At 42.1% G+C, this 20,444-nt stretch overlaps 1 protein-coding gene across 1 annotated transcript in view; it reads left to right on the top strand.

Moving 5' to 3' along the window:
* Positions 1 to 20,444, top strand: part of LOC141760306 (protein kinase C-binding protein NELL1-like) — a 377,384-nt gene that overhangs the window by 46,537 nt on the left and 310,403 nt on the right. Inside the window, exon 3 of the mRNA XM_074622982.1 lies at positions 8,994 to 9,144. Coding sequence (XP_074479083.1) covers positions 8,994 to 9,144 — 151 coding nt within the window. The remainder of the gene's footprint in view (positions 1 to 8,993; positions 9,145 to 20,444) is intronic.

Raw genomic sequence — 20,444 nt, 5'->3', positions numbered from 1 at the left:
AGACAGATTGTGTTTGTGTATCGTGCTTTACGTGCTTGTACCGTTCACTTTATCCAGATTTAGGTTAGTCTGTATACTAAACATGGACTGATTCAGAAGTTGTTAAAAGCTTTTTCCTAAGTTCCAAACTTAAATGATGATTTCAGGATTCAGAAACTGAGCACCACCTGCAGGATTTGCTAGTTTTCTCCGTTTTTATATGAAATATCTCTGGGTTTTGGACTGTTGGTCGGACAAAACAAGATATTTGAGGACTTAAGCTTGGGCTCTGGGAAACTACGGAGGATAAATCAACAATTAAAAAATAACTATTAGTCGCAGCCCTGATATCAAGTGCTTTTAGTCCCTGCTTAAGGGCTGTATAGTAGGGATGTGACAGTGAGAACATTTTCTCACGGGTTAATAAACTTGTGTCAACACGGGTGTTACCAATTACACCGGACATTGTACAACAAAAGATGATGGTCAATATATGTAGCGCACTTACTTTGATCTTTACCGTCGGGTGGAAGTGTGTTTAGCCTCTCTGGTCAAGCTTTCACTGCCGGGCCGCAGGTTTCCACCTGGTGCTGCTCTGCAGCGCACACCGGCTGTGAATGCTCTGCCTTCATCGCAGCGTTTACCTCATCAACGTCATGGTTCCCTTACAGCATTCGGTTTAAATCTGAAGTATTGCCAAATAGGGCACTTTTGCTTTTCGCTTTGCATCGTCTTGTCTGTCAACTCTCTCTCGTCCCGTGTGTGAAATCTGACTCCTGCTACTTTGAGCTCCTCTGTGACACTCTGTACGGAGCAGATGCATTCACTGTCAGTTTGTAGCGTCCGTCGTCCGGCTTTGTATTGATAACACGGCACTGATACGCCAAAGTTAACTAAATGGGTTTTATTTCTGTAAAAAAGCAAACACGACGGTGGGGGCAGTGGGTACGTAATGTAATCGGTGTGTGCCCGACCGCCGTGTAACACCGGTAACACCGGTAACACCGACTACCGAGGCAAGCCTACTGTGTAGTCCAAAAACAGAGCTTATAGCCATGTGCCACTTTAAGACTTTCTCTTGCTTGACCACTTCTCTCCTCTGTGCTGCACTTGAGGATGGCTGGCAATGAAACTCCATTCACATCATTGCATAGTACCATGTCATGTAAAGATGCACTGACAGAAGTTGTGGTTAAGGTACAGTAGCTGAGATGTGTCAATCTTTTCAAACTGATCCTGATGTCCTATCACTCAGCCCTAATTAACAGCCAGCTGTAATAGCAGTCAATACAAATGTATTACCTCGCACGGCAGCTGGATTCTCGCAATGTCACAAGACCTCTCTTGACTAACGATTGACTAACGACTCACATGACTCATGTGACTAATGATACTACTGAGTCACGTGACTAGCGAGTGCCTAACAACTCACGTGACTCACATGACTAACGATACCAGTGAGTCACTTGATTAATGACTGATGTGACAAAATAAGCCAACATTGACTTTTGGTGTCACACAGGACTCGAACAACGGTCTCCTGGGTAAAAGTCCTTTGTTTGTTTGATCCATTCACCACCACCCCACGCACCCACACTAAGCCACCCACCTATCGCTCTGAGCATCTAATAACGACGCGGATGGGTTTACATTGGAGTTAGTTGAAAGGGTGCCTCCGTCCGTTGGTATCAGACGCAGAGGGGCGCTGACCAAGCTACGGTATTTGACGAGTTGGGAGTGAGACCGGGTTGACTGCACACATGAATATACAAACCAGAAGGAGGCGATGTACGGTAATGGTCCTCCTAGTGAGCTGGAGGGTGAAGGCTTTTAGACATTTTCTTGCCAGCTGCTGCGCCGGCTGGACACCGGCCTCCTACAAAAAACTCTGCCCTGTTCTACTTTGTGCCCTTGGCAAAAACTTGAGTGTAGTACAGTAATATGCTTATCTGGCTGTGACACAGGTCTTCCATATCAGGCCAGACAGACAGAAGTCCACACAGACTTGACTGGCAGTGTCTTCGGTGAGTGAAGTCTCTCCGGACCGTGGCTGAGCTCCTCTTCCTCACTGCCAGTTAAAGAGGCCATCTGTAAGACTTAGCTGAGCTGGGGGAGGACCCGCCAGGGTCCTGATTAAAGTGATGAGCTGTAAAATGGAGAGGGGGAGGGGGGGGGGGGGCTGACAGCCGGCTGCTGCCTGCTACACTGAGCTTCATCTTGTCTGCTGGGAGACGAACCTTACTGCTCTACCTGTTTCCTCCTGTCACTGTAAATAGGTTTGTTTATGTCTACAAGCCTGAGACTTGCTGTACAGTGGAGACTGTTAGGGGGTGCACTGCTTTACTTCTGCTCCCTATCGATCCATCATTATTAGTGGACTGTCGGGGCTTTTGTAAATTTTGGTTTCCACTGGCTAATTCCGCTTAGGTGCAGCACAGTTTGTAAACAACTGACACTTAGTAGACTATCATCTTGGTGTGTGTGTGTGTCACATTTAATGATGTTAAGTTTGTGTCTGCAGCAAGCCTTTTGTCAAACAGCATCTGTTAGCATTTTGTCTCTCTCTAGCTCTTGTTACAGACATCTTCATGTAAGCAGACTGCACTTGATCCAAATAATGTTTGGAATACAGCACATTTTCAAAAGCCAAGTATTGGAGGATTATAAAGAATTTTGCAGAGCAATTTTTCAGGACTTAATATGATGATGATATGACGACTGCACTTTGTGAAACCAGTATATTTAGATGAGGTGACTCTAGGGAGGCCACAATACCAGAGATTTAGCAGTCGATACCAATACCAGTGAAATTCCAGATTCTCAATACCCAATTTGATACCACGGTCAAAAACAAAACAATAAATTCCATCTACTTCAACATACTCTCCTTTATTACCGTTTGCATATTTTGCAAATTTATTATTGATCCCTGATGATCCGCCTCAAATTTCTCACAAAAAAAATAATTATTACAAGATTACATTTGAACGCATCATGATAGCGTTGCATTTTTACCTACACCCAATATTCATTTACCTATTTATTCATTACTAAATAGAGCTTGAACACATCACAATATAACTCAATGCAACCTCTGTACATTTAGCCAAGCAGGACTGTGCTTTTCACCAGCTGCTAACAGATAACGTTACTCTCCTCCTGCCGATTTCAACACAGATTTATTGTTCATATTGTAGCTTTATCAGGGACATTTGTACTCTGCACACACTACAAAGAAGCACATTTCAAGGAAGTCAGAAGATTTTAGGATGACTAAATCTCATCTTTTCCAAGAAAAATAACATCATCAAACACCATTCGCATTAGAATATTAAACTTGTTTCGAGGTAACTGGTCTTGATTTTTATGTTAAAATACCAATCAATCTTTTTTTAGGTGGAGTTGAAAATAAATGATGGTTGTCAAATTCTCATCCCGAACATAATTGAGAAAAATGGCTTTGCTCATTTCAAGAATCAGCAATCGTCAGGTACAAAAGAGTCAGAATAATACAACACTCAACACTTAATCTTGTCCTGTTAGAGACCTACATTGTTAGTAAAATATACAGTAGAACACATTGTTTAACGTGTGAATAAGTAACAGGACATGCTGCTGTGTTTACTGTGCTGTCAGTCATTTTGTATAATTTATTTTGTACAAAAACATCTCTTTTTAGAAATATAGCAGCATTAGAGGCATTTATCTCCTTTTAATATTCAGGGTCTTAACTTTAATTAGTTTACTCAAACTGACACATTTTCTTTCTTGTTTTAAATCTTAACTATGGGATTGTTTTTTTCGTTTGCTTCAAAAGAATTCATCCAATGAGACTGTTGTCAATGCAAAAAAGCACAGCACTGGTCATTCGCTTAAAGGTGATAAATGCGAGATTGGGAGCATTTCTATTGCCTCCGCACGGCTCTCAACATGGCGACAGCTGAGCCGGTGGTTCGTAGCTAACGATGCTTACAGCGAAAACAAAGGCAACAGTGCTGACAGAGCTAACGGTGTTAACCTGGGGGGTAACCAGAGGATCGGCGCTAACACTTCGACGATGGCACGGTCGGTCGGGGCGGCGTTATGAGCTGTGCAGAGCAGTGGCCATGCGCTAGCCAGTGGGGCACGCTCACATGCTTGAACATGCACTAAAAGCTTGTGCGGCTAGCGGCTATGTCATCAAAGCTCAGATGACGACACACACAGAGGGAGAGTGACTTCATCCTCTGCTCAGGTAGACATTACTCCTCTTTATCTAAACAAATAGTTGTTTAATGCCCTTATTGCTCTGGATATCATATAGATCACCTTTAAAACAACCCAACCACCTACAGTACGTGACCTGTATTTACAACGTGGCTGACTTGTGAGACTGGTGTTTTTTAATCCCGTCTCCTACCTACACTCGTGTTGGTTTCATGACCACAAGTTATTTCAGTCTCCTAACGTTGTCTGGGTCTTAACCGTGGAGGTGGCAGATCAGAAAACACTCCTATAAATTGGTTTAGTCATCCTGGAAAGCAGCGATGACCAACCCACAGTATTTTGTTACATAGGTGTGAAGACTTGTTGGGCATGTTTTCCTGCCAGTAGGGATGCTAGATCAGAAAATGATAAACAAAAAGCAACCTTTGTAGTGGTTCAGGTTTGAGGACGAGTTGCGTTTGAACGTTGTTAGCACAGATACATTCTGGTGTTAAGTATCTGCATCTGAGCCAGTTGAACCATTGATCTTCCAGCCCTGGCATTACTTTGAAGGGGAATGAGTTTTGCAGTTAATCACTGCAGATAAAAATACAGTTCAACTCCCATTCTCCTTTGCAGCCAAGCTCATATGCATAGGGATAAGAGACTGCTTTGTTTGGTTTGCTGCCTGTTTCATGCGGGATTCATTACTACAGTTTGTTGGTATCGATCAAGCCGTGAAGACCTTGAACTCGACTTTATTAAGCGCTCACATGAGGAGCGACAGCCGCAGTTTAAATGGGATTGAATTAATGTGGGAACACATTTATTGACCTTGAAGCGTAGCCTACCACACAGCTTCCTTCCTTCACTCGTCAGTCAGGTGAAGGTAAAAACCTGTATCTGACAGTATCTTCACATCATGAAAATAGGGCCAGCGTCTGAAGGCGGTGATCTAATGACAGACTCCGGTCATGGAGCCATTGTGCTGGAGAACAGAGGGAAGTGGCACTCCATCGACTGGGCTGTGACAGCAGGGAGGCTGAGTGTGAAGGCGGGCGGGCCACTGTCACCCTGGGGAATTTTAAAAGCCCTGCGCTGAGACAGCCACAGACTCCTCTCCGCTGGACTGTCTGTCATGTACAGCTGGTTTTTGTGGAGCTGCAGCAGCCTCTCGTTCAGATCTGGTGGCTTAGACACACACTACAAATTCCTCTGGTTTCCTCACCTACATTCACCTTCACATACATACGGATGGGACGCAATATTCTATTGCAGATCGCGATAAAAAACAACGGAGCTCCTGGCGATGCTACTTTCAAAGTATGCTAGCTTTCCAACATCGTCGACCCTACCTTTATGATTTTTGTTTTTCACTAAAATAGTTTTTCACTAAAATAGTTTTCCACTAAAATAAGGTGTGTCCTGTCTGTGATGCTGTAAAAATATTTGTTTACAAAAAATGTAAGGTAAAGTGATTCTAGTAAATTTTAATGCCATTTTAAGAGTTTTAAGAATATTTTGCTGAATATCGGGATAATGTTGTGAATCGCAATTGTTTTGACCTGGATAATCGTAACATATCGTCCCATTCCTGCACATAAAAAAATGCTCACATTCCAAGACTAGAGAGGACTATCATTTATTACCAAATCCTGGAGACAGTGGAGGTGTGCTGTCTGTCTGATCAACAAAATGTTTTAGTTAACATATACTCACTTCTCAGTTTATGAGATTTCAGTGTGATGTTTTATGTACATATTTGTTGGGATTCAGTTTTGTTTGTGGACATGGAGCACAAGAAACAAGACTAGTTATCTACCATGCTAGCAAAGAGCCGCTGCTGCCATTTTGGACTGAAAACACATATTATATTTCTAATATTTTATTGTTCAACACAGGCCATTTCGGTAGTATATGAGCATAAAATAGAAATAAGTTTGTTTTACTTTTTTTTTTTTAGGCAAACGTTTTACTGGCGTCCAGTAGTCGCTTTCAGTCCAAAATAGCAGAAGCGTAGCTCTGCTGCCGGGTGCTGATGTTGCAATGGAAAGAACAATTGACTTTCACTTCTTGGCAATATACGTTCTTTGATGCTATAGCCCCTTTGTTGGGCTTTAATGCTAACAAGCTTACTGTATGTTCAGCAGATCTATTTACAATGTTTACCATCTAAGCAGAGCATGTTAGCATGCTAACATCTGCTAATTAGCACTAAACTTATAGTACATCTGATGTTGATGGAAAGACCACAGGTTTGCAGGTATACGTATTGTCATGAATTGCGAATTGACATTTTGACCTGATGGTGGCACCAGATGAAGTGTGAGGGGATTCAGTGGGAGTCAGTGGGATTCATCCATGAATGTGGACCATGAATGTCTCTATACAATTGCATTGGCAATCCACCCAGTAGCTGTTGATATATTTCAGTCTGGATCAAGTGGTGAACCCATCGACTGATGTAATTATCACTACACCATGAAATCATCTTGTATTGATATGCAACTTGATTACGATATGCAAACCTCTAAGCACTGTAAGCCTCAAGTTGCCCTCATTCTATGTAAGTATATAGAGGTAAAAATGTACAACTCACTGCATTGTATTTGAAAGCAATGTTGTCTAAAGAAACCAACCCTGTCGTCTGATCATTTGGGAGTCAGTTGCCAGGTGTTGGGGGTGTCCTTGAACACAGTAATGTGTTTCCAAGCTGTTCACTCTGGCACAATCATTGGACAATAATTGTCTTTTAAGTCTGTACGTTTCTTTTCATTCCATATTGACATGAGTGAGAACCACTGTCTCTGAAAAAGTAGGAAATCAATAAAACAAACAAAGCCACCAGTCCTAGCTTAGACGAAGATGGAAACGACAAGCATATATAGGCACTGACATGAACACTTTACGGTGCTCATACATATATGCATCCATCTTTTACAACAGGTTGTATGCTAATTCAACTTGTGACCCCACTCTGACACCATCATTGCTGACTCACAAACATCACGGGAATGCTGATTACAAACAAATGGGGGATTCCGATATACACTGTGTAAATGCAGGGTCACACACAGACTCAGACTGTTATGGTGTGATTTATGTTATTTATTGCTGCTTTAAATGTCAAAGCCGCACATCACAGTGTAGTTTTGGCCACCATTCCTATCAGGAATAAAAAAAATACCAATACTGACGAGGTTCAATTCAGACTGGGTGAGAAACAAACCTCACAGTTAGTTGGACTTATTTTAAAGAGAAACTGAAGGCAAAACGGTAAAATTATGACCCAAACTGTCTGTTGCAAACATCCATCAAAGTTTACAAAATAACTTCTCGGTTCAACTGCAAATATTGCATATATTGCATATATTGACACACCGTGTCAATATATGCATGTAACACGCATATATTGACACACCATCCCCACCTAGGTCAAAGTTGTCCTTTCAAAATAAACTTTCGTCTTCACAGGAAGTTATGTTGAAACCACTGACTAGCGACTCGTATGACAAAATTAGTCAACGTTGACTTTTAGTTTTACAATCAACTGTGTCCTGGGTGAAAGTCCTGTGTTTGTTTGACCCTTCTGCCACAACTCCCTACCCGCCCTAAGCGGACTATCGCACACTTTATACAGTTGCACACATAATATGTCAGTTGCTCTGAGCGTCTAATAATGCAGCCCTGTCTCCTACAAAATTCCGTTCCCATACAACTAAAGTGCGTTCTCAAGTACGTTTCTCGCAGTTTTAAACAGTTTTAAACAGTTTTAAACAGTTTTAAACACGTGGTTAACATTGTAAACTATAACAAAACAAAAAACACATCAAAAGTACTTGTTAGGTTTAGTAAAAAAAAACATCATGGTTTGGCTTAAAATGACTACATTTGTTACGTTAAGTTACGGACGTAAATTCAAATAAGTGAGTGTTGATGTTTAGTTTCGCACAGGACATGAACAGTAGTCTCCTCGTTGAAAGCCCTGTGTTTTTTGACCCATCCCCCACCCCGACCTCCTCCCTACGCAGACTTCCGCGGACTATCATTGCAAACATATTTGTGATACGTTATAAACAAACCGCGACTAAATATGTTTCCTTTGAAATGTAATTCACAATGCATTTTTCGTTGTATGGGAACGGAATTTTTAGGAGACGGGGCTGAATGATGACGCGGGTGGGTTTACATTGGAGATAGTTGAAAGCCCGGTGCGTCGCATACAGACGCTAAAGGGTGCCTCCGCGCGTCGGTATCAGATGCCGAGGGGCACCATTTGACAAGTTGGGAGTGAGATTGTGTTGACCCCGTTGGATATGTTGTGTCAATGTTGTAGTTTTCCCAGATCTCAGCAATTACTTTGGTTTTTACAGTTATTCTAACTGATAGAAATGATTGCCAAAACTACAAATGTAAGACTGAAATTGTAATACACTAGTATTATCCTTTAAAAGCAAACTGCAAAACTGTGGGTAAGAGCTCCGTCCAGAAGTAGCTGGATTTAAGGGCAAAATCTCTGAAGGACACAAAGTTCTCTTTATGCAAAGTTTCCTGTTTAAGTATCAATTTCCATGCACTAGTTTGGTGTAGCTCGTTGGCATCAACAGATTAATTTTCTTCCCTGCCAGACAGAACTGCCAGAACTGTTGATGAGATATATTTCCAAAGTGTGAAGGTGTTTCACCATGTGTGATTAGATAGCTTAATATGCTGCTCCCCTATTTTGGCAAGTGCACGCGGTGGAGGAGGCGCACGGAAAAGCACATCGCCTGTGAAAAGAGTTTACACAAGCTCATGATTTCCCTTCCATTTTGACTTTATTCCCTCAGATGTTGGGAGAGCCGTTCACGCCCCGGCACACATCACAGAGAGAGTGGTGCAGCTGTTCAGGAGGAAAAGTGAGTTTACCTTCTTGGCCTCCATCCAGCAGAAGTCCTCCACGTCAGGAGTCATATTCTCCATCCACGAGTCCGAACACAGGTAATCCGTCTGTAATCCTCTTCATTTTTGGCCCCGCAGCTCCTTTTTTTCTGCACAACTTTACTTGCACGGCTTGCCGGAGCGCTCTCGTTTTAAATTAAACCCGGAGATGAATTCTCATCTCGCTGCATAGCTGTTTGCAGATGGCTGTTGATGAGGTGTAGTAAAGTAAAGATCAGTGTGAGATTACTCCACTGCCAGGGAAAGTCAGTGTGTGATAGGAGGGCAAGTCTGCGGGGCGGAATAATGCAGCGTATCCTCCTGTATGCTCGGGGCAGAAAGATAACCCTCCATGTATTGTGTCTGTAAGATGAGTGTGAAGTACTAAGCAATGCCGAGCATGCTGATAATGCTGAACTTTTATCGTAGAACGCTGCATAAACAGACATGTCTGACTGGGGCGGCTACACCGATAACTAGAATATATGGCCTTGTAACTGAGCTGCGATGAACTACCAGAGCACAGAAATAGGTACACATCTTTTTTTTTCTTTTTTTTTTTTCTCTGAGTAATAATTTGAGCATTGGTAATCTCCTCTCGAGGAGTCTTATTGAATTCGTAGCAGAGGGCTGAATCTTGCTGCAGAATGCGATGGCTGCAGGACATCAGCGAGTGGCAGCAGCGAGCTCACCCGCCGACCCCCCTGAGAAACTCTACAACTGTGAATTGTTTTTAAAGGGCAGGCAACATTGATTTTCCTCCACTTGTCTGAAGGTAAAAGCCTTCAGTTGTGTAAAACACGCAGTCCGAGTGGGCATGTGAGGGAGTGTGTGTATATGTGTAAGACAAAGGCAAAATCATACACAGTGGCAGAGTAAAGCCGAGGCCTCTCTCAACTGATGGAGAGAGCTGTTGTGTAGGGAAGGCGAGTCCTCTGAAACAGCGCTTCCCAACCTGGGGTTGATCTGAGGGGTCACCATTAAACAATCTGTTATAGTTGATAGTTGTTTGTTTTCTTACTTTTCTATAATTTTAGTTTATATTCTTGTGAAATACTAAATACTATCAATTCTGGCCTCTAAGAATCCTTCTTGGAGAAATCAGAAAGAGAGTCCATAAAGTCCATAACCAGCGATTGGGGGTCACAAGTAGACATTGCTTCATTTTAAGGGGTTACAATCAGTGCTGTCAAAGTATAATAGTAACGCAATTGACAAATCTGCCTTTAAAGTAGATTTTGAACAGATAATTTTTTTTTATTAATTTGCGATTAATCACGATTAACTACGGACAGTCATGCAATTTGTCGTGATTAAATATTTTAATCGATTGACAGCCGTAGTCACAATACAAAAATGTTGGGAACCACTGCTCTAAAATGTAATAAAAGCTACAGGTTATTCTGCACTAAAAAATAGCTACAGGTTTGATCGACTTTGTTAGACACAAAAGCTGTGTTATACTGTAAGTTAGAACTTCAAAGAATACCTACAACATTGGAGCTACTTCGTGAAAATATAATAATATCTAAATATCAGCTCAAATGGTCAAAAATATGACTATTTTCTTGCACAATACTTTTTTATTGCAAGCAGTTAATAGCATATTGCACAAATCTTTATGTACAAAACCAATAATTCACTTTTTATTAAACTTTCCAAGAATATAGAACAGTTCAGCTACAACAATAAAATGCTGCTTACATGTTAATACATCACTAATTATTAGCCTCTATAGTAATATAGAATTGCAACATATATCATAACAATGACTGTTCTCCATCATAAGTACTAGGGTTGGGTGATTGGACGAATATATTTGAATGTAATGTATACCCACTCATGTCTCACCCACTGTCACACTGGCATGAGTGAGTCTGCGACTTGCTGCAAGTAGGTTTGTATACAGAAGTTAAGCCGCCACAACGGTTGCAATGGCAACAGTACACACAAAAATGTCCGCCGCTCTGACCGTCCTGCAACGGTCGTGTCTAGAAGGTAACTCGCAAATTGCGAAAACTTGCAGTAACTTGCAAAAACTCTTGCGAGACTCAATGCCTAACCTTAACCATTCGAGGTCAATGCCTAATCTTAACTATTCAAGGTCAATGCCTAACCTTGACTATTCAAGGTCAATGCCTAACCTTAACTATTCAAGGTCAATGCCTAACCTTGACTATTCAAGGTCAATGCCTAACCTTAACTATTCAAGGTCAATGCCTAACCTTAACTATTCAAGGTCAATGCCTAACCTTAACTATTCAAGGTCAATGCCTAACCTTAATCATTCTAGGTCAATGCCTAACCTTAACCATTCGAGGTCAATGCCTAACCTTAATCATTCTAGGTCAATGCCTAACCTTAACTATTCAAGGTCAATGCCTAACCTTAATCATTCTATGTCAATGCCTAACCTTAACTATTCAAGGTCAATGCCTAACCTTAATCATTCTAGGTCAATGCCTAACCTTAACTATTCGAGGACATTTTGCAGACGATGCATGCTTTTACTTCAGTGAGGTTTTGAATGCAGGACTGTTGATTATAATGGAGAATTTTTTCTTTGTGTTTTGCTACTTTTATGTTAAGTAAAGAATCTTTGTCCACTGGTGTGTGTGTGTGCCTGTGCACTTACCTTTCTCCAAGCACATCTTGTATGATCCACCCTTGAAGAGAAATGTGTTGGCCCCTGCTGTGCTTTTAAGGTGACCCTGAGAGTTGCCCATAGTCCCCTTTCTTTCTATCTTTCTCTCTCTCTTATCTCTCTGTCAGTGTCTCTCTCTCTCTGTCTCTCTCACATTACCTGCAGGCATAATTGCCACACAGCGGGCTGGCCAAACAACAGCGAGGCTAAATGGAGCCAGCTGACTGTACTTTCCTCCTCCTTCAGGCACAATGACATGCACCACGCAGCATATGTAGCTCGGAGGAGTGCTCGGACTAAACAAATGTTGTATTACAGGCACTCAGCCATGCTCAAACACAGCCACTTGTTATACTGTGGTACAGTATACTGATTCCTGGAGCCAGACATTTATAGTAATCAGAGGGTTGTTGAGTTTAAAAAGATCTGTTTTCCCAAATTACAACAAGACATATTTCTGCTCTTAACCCTAGTGATATGTAGGCATACTCACACTGGTTTTATTTGCCCAAGTTTTGAGCAATAAGTCCTCCAACCAAAACAGCAAATACATGATATGTCATTGGCCTCCAAAATAACCAAAACGAGCGTATTCTGATCAAGACGACATTTGGCAGTGCCTCATAAAAATGATTCATGACTTTTTTTTTTCTGATCGGTCACCGCTGCGGCTAGATTAAGGCACAAGAAGAGAACAATTGTGGTCATGCTTTAAAGAAACCAGTGTTTACTTTTAGTATAGGCAACGGGATGTGGACAATTGTCTTCAAGGTCAAAGAGAGGATTGTTGACCCACCCATCCACCATAACCTCCTGCCTAAGAGGATTTGCGGTGGCATATCAATGACTCTTTTTACATGCACACTAAGGGCGTTTTCAAATTAGGTATGATTGATTCGTACTGTGCCCGAGTAAGATAGCCCCCCGTCTCCACTCCCCCGCGGCTCAGCTTTCACATTAGTAAAGTTGTTCCGTACCCGAGTACCCTTGTGTCATCATCCATGTGTATTTGTTTATGTTGAGATCAGCTGTTCTAGCAGCAGATCATCGTAAAACACTTCATTCAAACTTGACAGAAACAAAATAAAACTCACCAAAACCGTCGTCATGAGTCTTTCCAACAATCACCAACTCTGGTTTGGTCGAAATCAACCCTTATTTCACTGAGTTTGATGTGAAAATGTGTAGACTCTACACTCTGTTTCTCCCCGCTGTCTCTCTCTCTGCCCGCTGAGCATCTGAGCGACTCTCGTTCTTCGGAGGCAGACCATTAAACTAGCTAAAAAAAAATAACAAACATCGTCCAACCCCATCGCCTACTATTGTCTCGCGTTATTAGCAGTCCACTATCCTGTTTCGGTATGGTTGGCTTTCACACCAGATGCCAACCGTACCCGAGTACACACAAACCGTACTCCAGACCACCTTTTCAAGCGGGCTCCGTACCGTACTCGGGCACGGTTTACACTAATCTAACGAACTGGACTTTGGGTTCCCTGATGTGAAAGCAATATAATATTCTACTATTATTACCTCCGCCAAGGCCGAAGGCCTAGGAAGGAGGTTATGTTTTCACTGGCGTTGGTTTGTTGGTTTGGAGGATTACTCCAAAAGTTTGCGATGGATTTGAATGAAATTTTTTGATGGGGTGGGGTGCACAATGAACAATCCATTATATTTTGGTGGAAAAATTCCTGAATCAGGATTGTGATCCTCTCCGAATTGTAGTTCCAAATAGGTCAATATTCAGAATTTGATACGGGTCATGTAAACAGCATATTCCGTTTGGATATCCTGAATTAGGCCTTATTCAAAATTGAGCATTTTCCCATTAAGACATGTGGGATATACCGATATTATTCTGGTTTCAGGAGCATTCTTTGGACATGTATACAGCGCATTAAGAACATGCGTCTCATTTGGGGTTATTACGGCAACATAATAACACAACATATAACACAAACCAACTAGCCGACAGTTTGCAGAGATGCATGCCCAAAAGAAAAGCCCACATTTCTGGTCGGAGTGAGAAACACTCCTACTTTTAAACATTATGAAAGACTTGCATATCGACAGGTACTTGGATATGTGCAAATTATCACAATGCCGACCTTTTCAAGAAGGTGGTTGAAGTAATGAAAAGGGGGAGGCTGCATTAGCTTGGTCAAACAACTCCGCCACCGGTTACGTTGATCGGAGTATGCACGGCTGCATGTAAACGGGAATATTAGTGGAATATTTCATTAGCCATCTAAACAGTTTAGTAGGGATATTGTCTTTTGCGGGGTGAGATCTGTGGATTATTCAGCTTAACAGGATACTGTTACCTTTCAAATGTAGATATCATAAAATCTCAACACATTAGCCTAAATCTAAATATCTACATGACCTGACATCATAGGAGAACTGACTCATAATAATCTCACAATACAGACTGAATATTTAGCCATTTATTCCTTATTTATAACATCCAGCCAGCTACTTGATTTTCAGGCCTCTTCCTTTTCTTTCCAATATTGTGTATTGTTGATAAAGGAGATATTTGGATGCAAATCTAGCCAAGTCAAGCAGCAGGCTGAAGTTATTGTGAGACGAGCTGTTGTGTGAGTCAGACTGCCACACTGCGAGTGTAATTAAATTTGGCGAGATGGACAGAGCGTTGACTGGCTCGGTGCAGACCTGTGCCCCATTGTGACCGGAGATTTGTTCTGAACCTCTGAATCCTCTCTGAAGGCCCTATTAGAGCCCTCGGCCGATGCCCATTCTTTCCCATTATAACACAGGCCTCCCATTCAGCCAGCTAACAGACAGCTAGCTCTACCACTCGGGCCGAATCCAATCATACATTCCTTCTGTCCCTTCTTTACTTCTTCGTCTTTCTCTCAGCACAATCAAACCGCCCTCTCTTCCCTCCCACATCCTCTGCCAGCTCCGCTTTCCCAATATGATAATATCCTCCTCTCCTCCCTCCTCTCATCCTCCGCTCTCCTCATCCTCAAAGTGAAAACGTCCTTTGAATGCAAGCATTTTCTCGCTACCCGCTGCAAAAGCAGAAGAAACTTTTTTTTCTTTTTTTCTGCTTGTGCCCGGCACTGGGGAATGGGGAGAGAAGGTTTATTGCTGCTCCACTAGGCTGAATAGAACAAAAGCCTATTTCTGCCCAGCCAGCAGTTTTCTTGGTCCCGGTAACGCTCTCATTGTCAGCAAGTGGCAGTAGCTGTGTGATGAACTAACTCAAAGCCCGTCCTCTCCACTGCTCTTCCCACCTGAACACTTAAACACACCTAAGATGCTCAGCCAGCTCCTCCAGCTGCTCTGTTCATCTGCCTGCCCCTTTGTCACTCTACAGGTCTGTCTCTATCTACATGCCTCAGTTCATAAGCACCTATACAGGCTTTCCTCTTGTAAGGAAACCTGCTGAGCTGAAGTCGACATGAGGTGGGAGTTGAAAACACACACGGAGGTGGAGGAGAGGGACTTTGTAAAATTAGACTTTGTGGTAAAAGTTTGGGGATGTTGTTGAGTAAGCATGGAGAAGTTGGATGCAGTAAATATTTTATAGATTTACTTTTAACATGAACAGTTAATTGAACATGAGCACAAGAACAACCCTAAAGTGGAACGTATAAGGTGTCTTGATAGGTAAATCAGTGAGTTTATCAGTCAGAACGAACCTTTATAAAATACTTTAAAATTCTTACCTTCAAGCTGAAGAAGACGAGATTGGAGCAAATATTATTAAAAAAATATATTTTTATAAAACGGTCGCTATATCGTGACAGTAGTACATGAAACAGGTAACCTGAAAAAATCATGTGCCTCTGTGTCCTCCGGTCCTCCTAACGGCATCTGCAAGATTTCACAGACCGGAGGAAAACAAGCAGTCAGAGCTGGTCTGAGGTCTGCTGTCCAGCTGACGTCTATGAGAGCCGGCTGTCAATCACATGTGAACTCCGACCAAACGGTCAAACTAGGCAGCGCTGATCAAATATGAATCAATATTATGTTACTGTAATGCCTATTTCTCTCCTCAAATGTTTTCAGAATCATCTTGTAGTGCACGGTTTAGCTGTAAAATTAGATAGTTTGTGACCCGGCAGCCATGTTGAGATCTCTTGGGGAAATACCAAGCAACGCTCACATGACCGGAGCACAGCCAATAGGAACGCTCTCGCTCTGAAATGACCTATGATTGGCTAGCTTTTTTAATTACTTAGATTTTCTAAAGCCTGAAAACAGAGCCATGAGGCGGTGCAGAAGTCTAGTTTTCTCTCAGAACACTTGAATTACAATATGCTGAAAGGTTATTGTGGAATTTTTACCCAATGATGCTAAAATATTGTTGCCTAATTCCACGTCTTTGATTTACACAGTACTGTAAGTTGTATTGACTTCATTGGAAATCCCGTTGTGACGTAAGTCATGTTTTCATTACGTTACACTCACCTGACCTTGTTTTTTTTCCACCTGATACATTGCTGGAGATTATCTTCCCTTTTGAGAGTTTGTACTTTCAACAATATTTTCCATAATCAAATTTATTAGTATTATTAGTTATTAGCAGAAGCAGTAAGTAGTTTTGCAAAATCCATTACAAAAAATGCAACACTTATGCATTCCTGAATCTCTACAATCATGGCCAGATGTCATCGTAATAGATGGGTCTCCTTTTTGTAGTTTTGGATTGCATCAATCCTCATTGGAATAAATCCTGTCATCTGATAAATTAACTCTCACCATCTGATTCTAACGTGCACTCTATATAATAGCCTTGAAAAACAGGTGGGGGGACATATTGCTAAGAAGTATGATCTTTTTTTTTTTGTGCCAAAATTGCAATAAGCAATTTGGTTTGTTTATCGTTCCTTGGCAGATGATCTGAAAATTCTTCAAAAGGAAAAAAGGAACTGTTTGGTGCTGTTCTGGGCTGCCACGGCGAATCTCTGCTCTCTGTTTATTTTATGCTTAAATTTGATCTGCAGAATTTTTCCGAAATGTGTTTTGCCATCAGATGGGATTTGTGTGTGAATGGTAGAGAGAGAAAACCCTGCTGGCTTTGATCCTGAACTCCTGATCTCTCCTGTGGAGTAGGGGCTGAGGGATGAGCTGCACCCTCTCACCTCAGACACATACCAGTTTCCACTCTGCACTCCCTGGACTATTCTTCAGCCGTGTTTGTTCTAAGAAAAAGGATGCGATATAGTACAAATGCTGACTGACAACAATTCCCTCTGCTCATCAGAGTCTTCTTCAGAATTTCTATGAACTAACATAGGCTGACCAAAATGCAGAATAATTTTCCGTTAATCATTCTTGCTGGTGTGCAAACTATCTTGGCTAAGGTGGATGTAATTGCATGCCTGTTAATAGGACATGTAACATTATTGGAAACCGGACAACCAGTCAGCTGTGCCACATACTGTATGAGACACACTTTGTGGACAAATTGGTAGATTTGGCTTGACAGGCCGACCTGGATCATTCAAACAATGCAATTTGCGTACAGAGCCTGAAGGCATCGGGCCACATATTGAAGGCTATTACATGCTCAAGATAGTTTTGACAGTTGGTCCGTCTGCTGCTGTCTCCATTTCTGTGAGTTTGCCTTCATAAACAAAAACAAAAAAAGACATCATTGTAAAGAGAAACTCCACATCTGCTTAAGACGCCCATAGGAAGGAAGAGAACCCTGAAGAACATCAAGCCCACAGGAAAATAAATTACTCACACAGCACGACAGAGGCTCAGCTTGCTGACTGGCAGCAAAAAGGCGATCTTAGACTCACCCTGCCCCACACTTCCCAGACACCTCCATTGTGTTTGTTGTTAGTTTGAATGACAGGATCCCCCTGACGCCCCTGAGACTACCAGATCTCCCTCACCTGTCCAACAGTTTTTAGACCCCAGAGACCTTCACCAGCAAAGAGCTCTCTCTGGCAGAAAAAACATCCCAAACCCCAGAAGTTTCTTTTAACACTTGGATGCTCAACACCACTGACTATTTTTCAGTTTGATACAGAGAGTCAGGGACTAATCTATCAAGATCTAATCTGACATGCTATAGTCTTTAGGTGTACATCAAATAGGATTCTTTTATATGCCTCTGCGCCGGCGACATCGTTTTTGGGTCGTCCGTCCGTCTGTCTGTACGTCCCATTTTGATGAACTCGATATCTCAGGAACACCTGGAGGAAGTGTCTTCAAATTTGGCACAAATGTCCACTTGGACTCGAGGATGAACGGAGTAGATTTTGGTGGTCAAAGGTCAAGGACACACCAATGTCTAACAGGATTAAATGACGAAGTGGTGACATTTTGAACTGCAACTTGACTGGCTGGTGGAGGCATACAACCACAAGGCGGTTATTCTAGTTTCTTTCTCTCCGTTACTCAGTTTGATTCAGTTTGTTGGACAGTAACTGAGAGGGTAGCTGGCTGTACCAGGGTTAGCTGTTAGATTAGACAACCCAACAGTATAAATTAGCACTAGAATAAACTAGTACTTCTACTTTAACCCTCATTTTACCAACCTATTTGACATACAGTACAAGGACGACCGACTGGGGTCCCGCAAGAAAAAAACTACTGTGAGAAACGACCATCATAACAAAATGTTATCTTATTTCTTCTCAAAACATTATTAGTTATTTAATTAATGTCATCTGAAGGGAAAAAAACAAAACATTTTTTTATGATAAGTTACAGTTAATTTGCATATTGTGTAAAAATAGACATGAGGAAACGTGTGTCTGCTGCATCTGTCTGTCTCCTTCAAACTGACTGACAGAGTGATGGTGTGTGATACTTTAAAGTAGGACCCATAGCAAACATTTTATCCATCTATTCTATTTGATCTATTTTAACTGCATAAGCTGCAATTGGGTGCTTTTGTACTGAAGTCCCCTAGGACCCCGATACATTTGTCTTTTTAAAAAGCACAAATTAAAACAGAAACAGAACACAATGATATGAAGTCATTAGGAACAAACTGACTGACAAAGTCATGAAAAATTGGAATGAAAGAGTAAAGTGTGTGTGTGTGAGATATGACAACAAGTATACCTCTGGGGTCTGCGGGGACCCCAGTCGGTAGGATGAGGGTTAAAGTGGCAGTAGGCAGTATATTTTTATGGCATCATTGGGCAAAAATTCCACAATAACCTTTCAGCATATTGTGATTAAAAAAGCTAGCCCGTGACGGGAGACTTTGACCAATCACAGGTCATTTCAGAGAGTGAACGTTCCTATTGGCTGTGCTCCGGTCATGTGAGAAGTGCTTGGTATTCCCAAAGAGATCTCAACATGGCTGCCGGGTCACAAACTTTCTCATTTTACAGCTAAACCGTGCACTACAAGATGATTCTGAGAATATTTGAGGAGAGAAATAGGCATTAACGTAACAGAATATTGATTCATATTTGATCAGCGCTGCCTAGTTTGACCGTTTGGTCGGAGTTCGCGAGTGATTAACAGCCGGCTCTCATAGACGGCAGATGGACAGCAGACCTCAGATCAGCTCTGACTGCTTGTTTGTCTGACAGCTTTAAGTAAATTTTGTTGAAAATACTGACATTCTTTTATTCAAGTAAATAAATTGAATGCAGGACTTTAACTTGTAGTGAGTATTTTCACAGCGTATTATTGCTACTTTTACCTAAGTAAAGGATCTGAATACGTCTACCTCTCTTATGGGAGTTTTCATGAAGCAAGCTCTTGTGGTCATTAAATAGCACTGCTTCTCAGACCATGGTGATTACTGATTCACAAACCCATCGTATCCTAAGTAAGCGAGTTAGCTTTCTCACTGACCTGCATGGAGAGTTATTCCTGATTCGTGTCTTTGGATTTTTGAGAGAAGCACCCGAATGGATGTTTTTTTTATTCACTCCTCTGCACCCCGTTATTCCAATCCCTCTGGCCTGTCCATCAACTGTTTAAACCCGATGGCATCGCTGCCCCGATGGACCTCATCGCCAGGAACCTGAGGCGGTCTGCCTTGCACCATGCTTTGCTGCTAATAATGCCACGCTGCTGAACACACACTGTGTTCACACTCGCTGTGAAAAGAAGAATTAATTTGCTCCTGCTCATCACAGCCTGTTGATCTGTACACCTCAAGCCAGGCTCAGTTTTGATGACGATGTGATGAGATAATCTGCTAAATCCAGAAACTCCATCAAGGATAGTCCACCTGTGACAACTGAAGCACGCGACGCCTCGCAACCAATCCCGGTCACATTCTTCAGGTCAGTAACTGAAGGCATCGGTGCGTTTTCCCATCATGGTATCTGGTTTACCTCCTTCTCCTCCCGTCCCACGGACCAGCTCCAGAGTGTTGACCTCCCTATTGAGCAGATAATTGGCTGTCAGCTGCCCTCCATAAAATAGCTGCATGACACTGGGGGTTGAAGAAAAAGGACAGGATGATATACAGCCAACCCAGCACTCTCGGGGCAGCCGTTCATTTCCAAAACTTTTCTCTTACAGATGACGCCGGTGCATTTTGATGAAGACCACTTGTCACCTCTACAGCTTCTTCCCGGAGCTGTCACTGCACTCCTGAGACCCTTCCACCGCCCACAATCTCCATCTCAGGGGACTCTGACGGCGACCCTGCACTGTGCCTGTTTATTTATTACTCAGCAGTTTGAACCAGCAGCTCTCCTGCTCTCAGCACATTTACAAGACTGTGAGGAAAATGGGGAGACGCATTAGC

Source organism: Sebastes fasciatus, chromosome 2 (assembly GCF_043250625.1).
Source record: "Sebastes fasciatus isolate fSebFas1 chromosome 2, fSebFas1.pri, whole genome shotgun sequence".
NCBI lineage: Eukaryota > Metazoa > Chordata > Actinopteri > Perciformes > Sebastidae > Sebastes > Sebastes fasciatus.
Note: the sequence above shows the minus strand (reverse complement) of the source record. Positions and strands in the feature narration are given on the sequence as shown.